Source organism: Musa acuminata, chromosome BXJ1-6 (assembly GCF_036884655.1).
Source record: "Musa acuminata AAA Group cultivar baxijiao chromosome BXJ1-6, Cavendish_Baxijiao_AAA, whole genome shotgun sequence".
NCBI lineage: Eukaryota > Viridiplantae > Streptophyta > Magnoliopsida > Zingiberales > Musaceae > Musa > Musa acuminata.
This window is the reverse complement of record NC_088332.1, coordinates 43034518-43046092: the sequence shown is the minus strand read 5'-3', so window position 1 is coordinate 43046092 and position 11575 is coordinate 43034518. Positions and strand designations below refer to the sequence as shown.

Sequence of the window (11575 nt, the reverse complement as noted above, 5' to 3'; positions counted from 1 at the left end):
ATGTCGACATCGTGCTCCTCCACTAGGTCTTCGAAGGGGGCCCTCCAACTAAGGAGCTCCAAGAGGAGAACGTCAAAGTTGTAGAGATCGAAGAGGGAGGGTGAAGGAGGGCTTGGGAAGGTGGGACCTGGGCGTGCGATGGAAGAGGGAGGAGGATGTGATGGAGGAGGCAACGAGATCATGGGGGGAGGCCGAGGGAAGGAGGAGAGAGGGGATGAGAGTATAGTCAGCGAGACAAGACTCAAAATCTGAGCTAAGTAGGACATTAGAGGGCTTGAGGTTGGCGTGCACAATCGATTGGTTGCTCTAGTGGAGGCAAAGGAGGTCGATACGCTAATGACAACTAACTATATAGAGAAATATATAATTAGCTCGGATAAGAGACTTTATAGTTGGATTTGGTCATGTCAAAAAATTTGTGGATATCTGATAGTGAAATTTGGTTGTGTTAGAAAATAAAAGATGCTTAATGATCAGATTCAATCTTGTTAGAAAAATATTTTATAATTAAATTCGACCATGTCAAAGACATGAGACACTTCATAGTTGGATTTGACTACTTAGAAATTAAAAGATTTTTCATGATAGAATTCATAATATTAGAAGATAAAGAACACTTATTGATTGTATCATAACACAATATGTTTTGTGATTGGATTCAATTGTGTTAGAATAGGAGACAATTTTATGATCCAATTCTATCATAACTGATGTAACCATTCATTGAGCCACTTCGATTATAGTATTTGATTCGATTTAATTTTTTAATAATATAATAATTTTTAATCCTAACACTATATATTCTATGCCACCCATTTAGTCGAATTAACAGTCTCAGGTGATCTTGACCGTCTCTTTCATACTTGCATTATGACAAGTTTGGACTTTGAAAACTCAATGCAACTCCCAAAACTCTTTATATAAACCAAACCTCTCGCCAAAGGCCTAGTTTGGATGTCTTCCATCACATCTTCTCAGGGTTAAACTCCTCAAGGGAAGAGAGGAGGCCTAGTTTGGACTCGACTTTGGTTAGGTCTTCAAAATAAATCAACCAAGGAAGGCCAGTTGGAGGTCAAACGAGGTCAACATGCGCTGGAAAGAGAAGACCTAGCTCACACACCATGGTGACGATAGAGCTCTCAGAGATGAACAAGTGTCTCAGCTTTGACAAGCAATAGCTCGAGGAGGCACCACTAAAGAAGCAATTGAGTTGCCAAACGAGCACTTCATATCTAGTAGTCTAAGAACACCTACTTCATGCGCTGGGTTAGAAAGCTAAATTGCCTGAGTCCTACTAATATTTGGGAGTCGATAGGCATCCCAAAGGGACTTGGTAAACACCGTTTATAACTCTTTCGAGTCCTACTAATATTTGGTAATTGCTTGAGTCTATCCAACTACATCTGGATAGCTTGAAGCATAGACTGTGGTGAAAGAATATTAGAGGAAGGGCTAAGGACCAATCTTGACTTGATCAACGAAACCTAAGGTAAAGTGCTACAACCGAAGGGTTTTTGTCAGCTCCTTTCCACATATGAGTAACTGAGAATCAATTCTGGAAATCATTATGTTAAGTGGGTCGAGCTGCCAGTGACACTCAAGTAAGTTTTATGTTTCACCCACTATATAAGACAGAATAACAAAATGCTTGTGAAGAATATTCTCAATAATCACAGTGCTGTTAGGGTTTTGCTTCTTCCAAAATCTCCAGTTCTATGTGCAAGTCAGGTCCAGCAGATAACTAAGAGGTCACAGAAAACTCCCAAATTAGGCAGTGGTCAATATTTGAATAATCTTTCACAATATTCATATCGGTCAAGCATTTCATTTCCTCCTAGTCCAGTTGTGCAATACTTAATGATGATCTTAAATTTTAGGCAACAGGATAAATGGCAAAGTTGCTTTATGTAGTCACTTGAACACATTCAAGGGCCTAAAAAAAGCTCTAAAGTTGCTGTATGCTAGGAAGAAGTCTAATATCCAGAAAAGATTTCCAGATTTTTATGTACAGAGATTCTCTGTGGAGAATAAGTAGTTTTTGTGTTCGAGGCAAACGACAGCATCAAATCGAAAAGAGATGCTGCAGTTTATACAGTACTAACCGATAAAGAAACACGGCAAATGTCAACATTTTTAAACCTTGAGCGCACAAAATTCATGGTGATTACCATTTTATGATGCCGCCGTATCGCTTAGCTCACCTTCACCCTCCAATTCTATCAGTTTTCCATGATGAAGGTTCCTAGTATTCAGAAGCGAATTAGTGTCAGCGAAGTCAAGAGAAAACAAGCAGTGAGGCAAAGCATGCTAGAAGAAACGTTTGGAGAACTAGGGATTGCAAGACTTGCAGTTGGTTCTTGCCATCATAAGAGCAAAATATGTGCATCTCTTGAGGAATTGCATTATTTATTTTAAGGCACTCAGATTGAGAAATTTTACAAAAGATACCAAGGGAGGAATGTTTTTAACAGATTGAGTGACAATCTATTACTTGAACAAAGTCACAACTAACTTGTCATCCATACAGATAGATATATGGAAGAGGTGCTTATTGAAGAAGCAAAATAAAAAGATTGATTAAGCTAAAAGTTATAAAAGCTCAAGCAGCTGACGAATAAAAAGGATTAATAAGCATTAGTGATGCAAGTGCATTTATCTGCAAGGAAAGGAATCTATATTTGCACAATCAACCAGAAATTGCGTAGCTGAATGAAATTCATTTGCATATACAACATAATTCTAGTGGCAAGACAAACATAATATCGGACCTTTGTGGTATGAAATTTTCATCAGAGAGTGCTTTCTCTAGTCTCTCTTCAAATGGGGTTGCATGCCAGCTGACTTTCTGATCCTGGTGCACAGCACAGAAAGCTTTTTATTTGTAATTGGAGAGACAATGAATTGAAGATCATATAACTGTAGGAAAGCTGCAAATATTACCTCTTTATACTTGTTTGTTGAGTTTGGAATTCCATTTCCATCCCACCTTTTCGACAATTTAGGTTCAGGCTCTTCATCTTTCCAGTGTGCTGCAACCATGCCAAGAATAGGCCTGTCTGCATCAGAGCTCTTTCCTGAGCGAGATTTTTCATGAAGCTCATCGTGCAGTCCATCCTTTTTAATAGGAGGTTTCAACCATTGAGATAAGCTTGTTACTACTTGCTCTGGGTATTTCAGGCTCAATATTGTCTTATCTCTATCATCGGAAGGTGCTTCCAATTTGTTCATAGTCTTCCCAGAAACATATTTATCAGTGTAGACTTCCTCATCTTTTTGTCTTCTCTTATCACTTGGAGAGGTGAGCCTGTGGGTGATAGACAATTGAGAATCCTCAGGAGCTGATATAAGTTGCAATTGTTGCATTTTATCTCCAGTATCAGGACTATGATTTGTTTTCTTATCTAGATTGTCATATGATTGCAATTTTTCAGAGGAATCTTCATCCAACAGTTTCCACCGAGAGAGATTTTCCACAGCATTGATAACCGGACATACATACTGTGTCTGAATTGTGGCGTTTCTCCCAGTTCTAACATTCTCTCGATTGGCAGGATATACTGTTGCAGGTGTCTCCATCTCATTGGTCACTTTCAGTGGTGTTGGAAAAGGTGAACATTTAGAAGCACAATTCCGAGTCTGGGACTTGTGTTGATGAGATATATCTGGGGTATGAATATCCAATTTTGGTTCCAGAGCAGATTCATTTTGTACTACACCTAGGTCCACTGAGTTGCTCCAATTAGTCGAAGGGAAAGAACATTTACAGTGCTGAGTTTGATGACCCTCAAATATACAGCTACGGTAGAAATCATTTAAGAAAATGATTATACATGTATTCTTCTCATTGATGCTGAACAATGAAATAATTTGATTACAAAAGAGCAGGGGAATTTACATTTACCTCTGAGAGTTGCTCTGCAAAAAACCAGCAAAGTCTTGCATCTGTATAGGACATTGGGAAAGCTCACGTTTTTCATCCCAAAGAAGCTTCTTACAAGAAGTTCCAGGAACCCATGAGTTATAACTGGAAGAAACACCATGCTCATGAGGAGCTTGGACAGTTCCTACCGATGTTTTTTTTATTTCTACGGGAGTTTGGAGTATAGCACCACAAGCCTTGAGAAAGTCAGCCTGTTCAATTTATTGAAACAGAGTTAAATATGACCTAACTATCCTCAAAAGCACTTGTCTTAAGACAAACAACACGAACCAAAAGATGTAATATTTACTCTTAGAAAAGTATATTTACATAAGATTTTCCCTGTGCCACATCACTACATCATTGTCTCCAATTTCTACGACAATGTAACCCCATTCACCGCAGCAGAAATGCAGCGATTCTATGAAATGAAATTAAACTAGTGGGTTAATGACAGGCCAGAAACTTAATCTGAATTGAAGTAATTGATATTGTTCTTAAACTAATTTGACATATAGACTTTGAAGTTATCTTTTCTGCAACATCTTAGCCAACAATATTATCTGTATGTGGCCTAGTCAGCTTACCAGCTTGTTACATGTGCTCCTTATAGTCATTCATGCATTGAACCATGGGGAAGAAGCTGCACGGAAGGCAAAATTCTTGTGCTATTTATCTTCACGTAACAAGATCATTAAACTGTAGGCTAGTTCTTTCAAAGAATAGCATGAGACTATCATAAATAGTATCTAAGATAAAGTAGCATATATTTCCATAGCATTTTGAACTTTTTCATAGGATTACATAAGGACAGGCAATAAATGAATTTTAACTCAGGCATGTTGTAATGCCCCATTGAACATTGACTCAGGTGACTCTAGTGATATTATTAATAGAATAAAATTAACTTGTGTGTGACATAACCAAATGTTCAGAAAAGAGATACAAGAAACACTATCTGTCAGATTTACCATTTCAAACTCCTGAAACGAGAAGTGGATAAATTTTGGTCTTTCAGAAATAATTTATTTTTGAAAAAATGACATAGTTACAGGATTTATTAATGTAATGACAAAAGAGTAGCAAAACTGAACAGCAGATGAAAACATTAAAACAAAGCAACATTTTCAAACAAATGTGAAAGAGAACAAAAAAACAAACTATGAAAGATGAAAAAATTAGAGAATCAGCCTTTTGAAATTAGTGATGCAAAGAAGGAAATCTGATTTATGCAGCAAAATGTTGATATAAGCTGTTCAATTGGAAAGAATCTGATACAATAGAAACACATTGGGAAATCAGAACCCCATCAAAGAAAATAGTTTTCCAACATAAAATTTTCCTAAAGTAATAAACAGTAGGTAGTGCATTTGTGTCATGTGGATGCTGGGCTTGCGAACAGTAAATCAAGGAAAGGGAATGAGATTGAGGATGGTTGATAGTGACATAAAATTAACCCTATTGTTGAATCCACATAAGGATTATATAAACATATCTCATTTTTCTCTCCCTGCATTTCAATTTCACATGGAAACTACAATAAAGAAAGTCCCGTTTAATCAGAATGCAAATGTTGACAACGTCTGCAACATATACACATTGATATTGGGAACAGGCAAAGTCGTTTCTGAGAAAATAAATCTATGCTATCGGATCCAAGACTTCATAGATTATATTTCATAGGCGTTGAAAACATACTAGCCAGAACTTAGAATAAACATATAATCACAAACGGAGGATTTCAATATTCTATCAATTTCACTCGCTCATTCATGTTTAAGCAATGCCCTGCATGATGCGGATAATAAAGTTTGAAGAAAACAATGCTTGGTTGCCTAAAACTGTAAATTGCAACACATACCTCATGCTTAAATTCCCCGCATAAGCCATCTTTGACACCATTTTTCTTCGCACTCGGAATTGTTACTTGCTTAGGTGGGGAATCTGTCTCTTCAAGTTGGACAAAATAAGAATTCAAGTAAAAGGGGGGGAAGAAAATGACCAGCACCATGACAACATCTGATATACCATATCATTACTAGTAAATATGCAAAATCCTCAGCGAGAAGCCGTACCTTCATCCAGAAACAAGGATCCCAGCTGCCGCTTTGGCACCAAATAGCCCTGATCGATCTATCAAAATTACACACATTCTTAGGAATCAATTGGCCACAGTATGAATCACTCCCCAATTGCTATCAAGAACAACAACAGTAGATCATCAAACTGATGCCGTACCTTGCTCGTGGAAACACTTGAACTGGGAACCGGATGGCTCCTCCGTTCACCATTGTTATTTTTGAACCCAAAGCATCTGAACATACAGCCCATGCCCAAATCCACGACGCCGAGGGTTGCTCAAATCCAACAAATCAAGAAACGGAGAGAAAGAAGTGGGAAGGAAGAAGAGCCGATCGATCGGTCGACGTTTCTCACGAGAGATAGAGAGAGAGAGTGGGGAAAGCTGCTGCGGGGTTTTTGAGTTGGGGGTTTTAATTTAGGGTTTTAATTTTTTGAAATTTAAATCTACCGCAACGAGGGAAGGAAACTAAAAATGGGAATATCGAGTTTAAATCATCACTTTCAAGTCGGTAATTTCTTTGTTGTTCTAATCCATATATTTTGAAAGTTATAAAAAAATTTCTATACTTACGAAAATAAAATATTTAACCTATTACTTCAACAAAATCCCTCTCTATTTTTAATCTTATAAAATTATCTTTTTATCTCTGGATAGGGATCTTAATGTTTCACTTTCGTAACTATAGAGATATAAATATAATTTTTTTAAAAAATAAAATTTAAAATACTAAAGATAATTAATTATAAAGATTATAATAATTAAATACCCTATTTCCAAATTTTAATTTTAGAGGATGGATATGTAAAACCTCTTTTATTTAAGGGTTTTTTCTTAGTGGGCCATTGCTGAGGGTAATGGGCTCAACATAGATTCGGCCCATAATATTAAATGGCAGGTACTTGCAATACAAATTGGTAATCACATTTTTATCCACCAAAAAGAAAATTTGGAGTCTTGCAAGGCAGATTGATCTTATGATATCAATCGTAGCATATAACATGTCTACTGAGCCAACTATGATCAAAACTAGAAGTGAAAACATTCAGAGAAACAAGTAGTATTGGACCTGCAAAGGAATTCTAAGTCTCAAGAGTTTAGTGATTGGATCAGAATGCAGGATTAGCATGCAGAACGTATTCTGCATGCTATGTGAACGATGAGACCAAGACAAAAGAACTTAAACCCCACGTTGGGGATTTATCGCCTTCGGACGAGAAGTTTCTCGAGGCACAGCCTGTGGTCATTCTTCGAGCTTAAACCCCACCACACCCTGTGGAGTGGATTGGGTGGACTGAGTTCACTTGAAATCTTCATGAAAACCGACCCATCAAAAGCACATGTTGGGGAATAAGGATCACGTCCTTTTGAAAGGCTATCAACAGCATGTATACTTGCTCTGCAGAGATCCATGGCAGTGAAAAGATTGAGAGTGTTTGCAAGGCTATATTTCTCTTCCCGGAGATGGCCCCTGAGGCAAGAAGCATCAAGATGCTTGTTTTTGTTCCCATGTAAGCATGGAAAGGCAGCAATTTTAATGGTCTTTGTATATGGAGTTTACTGATTACGTGTAGCAGCAGTCACCTTAGACCTTCCAAAGAGAAAGTTCATGGAAGACCCCAAAGCATCATAGAAACTTCCAAAAAGGCCGAGCAAGACAGAACTGGGAAACAAGCATCTTTCCTCATTGATTCTGACATATAATTCTGATGCTACTTGCACTACTCACATCCAAACACACACACACACACAGTTCTTTTCCTCCACACCTTGATTGACGATCGACATGGCTGCACAAGACGAGACGAACGAGTGATGTCGAGGTGGATGGAATCTAACGAGTGATATGCTTCAGCTACGTGACACTGTTTTTTTTGACCTAATATACTTTTTGTTGGCAGTCAGATAGATTTCAGCCCATAGAGGGCTTGGGAGGGGTGTGGTGGCTACGTTTTGGAGGTAGAAAAAGACATAAATAGGACAGCAACGTGGGAGAAGAAAAGAGCCATGAGATTCCAAAGAAAATTAGGAAAACAAGATAGAAAAGAAAGAGAAAGAAAGCGAAGAAGACAAGAAAAACGCAGAGAGGCTGTTCTCAATCATCTAGCAGTATTCTCATTTCAGGTTAGATCAAATCTACAGTAGACTCTTGCTGTGATTACTTGGGGAGGTTTTAGATATGGTAAGCAGTGACGAGATCCTTGTATCCCAGTTATTCCCTTGTGATTGTTGCTAGGGTTTAGGGCAATAGATTGAGATTTGTATATTCATTATTCTCATAGTGGATTATCTCTAGTTTGCCCCATGGTTTTTACCCTTCACATTGAAGGGGTTTTCCACGTATATCTTAGTGTTCTATTTGATTGTGGTTCCATTTAATTTTCCTGCATATCATGGCATTCTAGTATTTGTTCATATACAAAGGTTATTCCTGTTTATATCCCCATCAACTGGTATCAGAGCAAGGGATTTTGGTGATTTAAATTTTGTATTTGAATATAGAGGTTAGTAATGTTTCTCGCATGATTAATTTAAATGGAAACAATTGGATGATATGGAAATCAAGAATAGAAGATCTATTGTATTGTAAAGATTTGTATGGACCTTTGTAGGGGGATAATGCAAAACCCACAACTATGACAGATGATGAGTGAAAGAGGTTAGATCGAAAAATAATTAGGTTTATTAGACAGTGACTTGATGATAGTATCTTTCACCATGTTTCTACTGAAATTTCTGCATATTCTCTTTGGAAAAAATTGGAAAGTCTCTATGAAAGAAAAAAACTAGCAACAAAGCTTTTTTTATCAGAAAACTTGTGAACCTAAAATATAGAGAGGGTGCTTCTATTGCTGAACATCTGAATGAAATGTAAAGTATTACTAACCAGTTATCCTCTATGAAAATGTCTCTTGATGAGTTGCAGACATTGTTACTTCTCAGTTCATTACCAGAAAGTTGGGAGATACTAGTGGTTTCCCTTAGTAATTCTGTGCCAGATGGTGTTGTCACTATGAGTCAAGTAACAAGTAGTTTGTTGAATGAGGAGTTGAGAAAAAAGAGTTCGAAAAAATTTGAGAAGAAAGAGTTCGGCAAAATCTCAGAATGATTCACAGGCACTTATCTTAGAGAACAGAGGAAGGTCAAAGTCTAGAAGCAGTTCACGCATGGGTAGAAGCAAGTCAAGATCAAGAAAAGATATTGTTTGCTATAACTATGGTGAGAAAAGACATTACAAGAACCAGTGTAAGCAACCTAAGAAGAGTAAGAAAAAGAGAAAAGAAGTGGAGTCTAAAGAGTCAAAAGATAATATCACAACTACAATGCAGGGTGACGATTATTTGATTTTATCTCATTCTGATGATATTTTTTATTGTGTGTATCAGGATCTTGAGTGGGTGATTGACACAGGTGCTTCTTATCATGCTACTCCACGGAGGGAGTTTTTTGCTACATACAGGTTTGGAAATTTTAATGTTGTCAAGATGGGCAACTATGACACAGTAGACATCATAGGCATGGGTGATATCCATTTAAAGACCAACCTAGGTTGCAAGTTGGTGTTTAAGGATGTGAGGCATGTGGTTGACTTGAGGCTGAATTTAATTTCAGTTGGTAGGCTAGATGATGAAGACTATGATAGCAGATTTCATAAAGGGCAATGGAAGCTCAGTAAGGGTTCTCTTGTTATAGCTAATGGAAAGAAATATCATACTTTGTACAGGTTGCAGGCTAAAGCTTATGGTGAGTAGTTAAATGCTACAGAAAAAGACTTCAGCATGAAGTTGTGGCATAGGCGATTGGGACACATAAGCGAGAAGGAGCTGTAAGCTCTTTCCAAGAGAGAGGTATTACCAGACCTCAGAGGTATACATCTGAACCCTTGTATTGATTGTTTGACATTTAAACAACATAGAGTTTCATTTGCTAGTCCTGCTTTATCTAGAAAAATGCATGTCTTAGACTGTGTTTATACAGATGTATGTGGTCCTTTGAGGACAAAAACTCCTGGTGGATCTGTTGATGTTCTTGGTATAAGTGGTGTACTTTATTTTGTCACTTTTATAGATGATTTTTCCAAGAAAGTTTGGGCATATGCTTTGAAGACCAAAGATCAGGTTATTAATGTCTTTAAAGAGTTTCATACTAGGGTTGAAAGGGAGGCAGAAAGGAAATTGAAATGCATAAGATCAGATAATGGTGGTGAGTATACAAGATTGTTTAATGACTATTGCAAGTCACATGGGATCCAACATGAGATGACAGTTCCTAGTACACCTCAGCATAATGTAATTGCAGAGAGGATGAACCGCACCATCATGGAAAAGATCATATGTATATTTTCATAAGCCAAGCTACCCAAAAAGTTTTGGGATATGGCTTTGACGACTGCAGTTGATATGATCAACTTATCACCATGTACAACCCTAGATGGTGATGTTGCAGAGCATGTATGGTCAGAGAAAGATGTTTTCTATAAGCATTTGAGAGTGTTTGGTTGTCGTGCATTTGCACATGTTCCAGATAATGAGAGGTCCAAGCTGGATGGTAAGACTAAAGAATGTATTTTTCTTGGTTACTCACATGATCATTTTGGTTACAGGCTTTGGGATCCAGAAAAGCAAAATGTGTTTAGAAGTAGAGATGTAGTCTTCTTTGAGGATCAAACTTTTGAAGATTTGAAGAAGAAGACACTAATACTTCTGCAGAAGGATTAGCATATTGTGACACAATTACTCCTCCAGTATATCAGGGTGATGGGGGAGATGTGTAGGAAGATAGTGTAGAGCCTGATGTTAATCTACCTACAGGACATGTTGAGCAAGAAGAAGTATGAGAGCAAGTTCCAGTAGAACCTCAGTTGAGAAGATCTTCTAGACAATGTCAACAGTTACCAGGAAGTAGTTGAAAGTGAGCAGAAAAAGAAGTGGTTAGTTGTTATGCAGGAAGAAATGGATGCTCTTCAGAAGAACCACACTTATGATTTTGTACTGCTACCAAATAGAATGAAGACCTTACCAAAAGAAAGGCAGGAGATATACCGACAATTGATCGACATGACTTCACATTGAGGAGTCATGGAACAGCCTCCCTTATGGGCTGAAGGGGAAGGTTGTTAGGCTGACAGCCCACAGATTCAGCCTATAGTGGGCTTGGGCAGCCCACAGCCCACACCCCTTCTTAACCTAACCCTAATTAATATTAGGAGAGGTGTGGTGGCTGCATTTTGGAGGCAAAAAAAGGCATAAATAGGACAACAACGTGGGAGAAGAAAAGAGCCATGAGATTCCAAAGAAAAGGACGAAAATAAGGCAGAAAAGGAAGAGAAAAAAAGGGAAGAAAACAAGGACAATGCAGAGAGGCTGTTCTTAATCATCTAGCAGTGTTTTCATCTCAAGTTAGATCAAATCTACAGTAGACTCTTGCTCTGATTACTTGGGGAGGTTTTAGATATTGTAGGCAGTGACATGATTCTTATATCTCAATTATTTTCTTATGATTGTTGCTAGGGTTTAAGGCAAGAGAGTGATATTTGTATATTCATTATTCTCATAGTGGATTATCTCTAGTTTGTT

The 11575-nt window shown here is 37.7% G+C and overlaps 1 protein-coding gene across 2 annotated transcripts; it reads right to left on the bottom strand.

The window, feature by feature from the left end:
- Positions 1-1886: 1886 nt before the first annotated feature.
- LOC103989588 (protein JASON-like) lies at positions 1887-6381 on the bottom strand. 2 transcript variants are annotated; one of them, XM_009408470.3, is made up of 7 exons: positions 6158-6381; positions 5995-6052; positions 5781-5869; positions 3902-4131; positions 2941-3796; positions 2769-2851; positions 1887-2242 (listed from the first exon to the last, which is right to left on the bottom strand). In XM_009408470.3, exons 1-7 carry the CDS (start codon positions 6248-6250, stop codon positions 2173-2175), a joined length of 1479 nt encoding a protein of 492 aa, XP_009406745.2. In that variant the 5' UTR covers positions 6251-6381; the 3' UTR covers positions 1887-2172. The 2 variants fall into 2 exon arrangements, with proteins under 2 accessions (XP_009406745.2, XP_009406746.2); XM_009408471.3 differs by having other exon boundaries at positions 5781-5863.
- Positions 6382-11575: the final 5194 nt, after the last annotated feature.

Bases quoted from the DNA above. Each gene is read 5' to 3' on its own strand.
- LOC103989588 (XM_009408470.3), bottom strand. From the start codon at position 6,250: ATGGGCTGTATGTTCAGATGCTTTGGGTTCAAAAATAACAATGGTGAA. The intron at 6,053-6,157 runs GTACGGCATCAG...TAATTTTGATAG, and splicing joins CAAGTGTTTCCACGAGCAAG to ATCGATCAGGGCTATTTGGT. The intron at 4,132-5,780 runs GTATGTGTTGCA...TAAATTGAACAG, and splicing joins GCGGGGAATTTAAGCATGAG to GCTGACTTTCTCAAGGCTTG.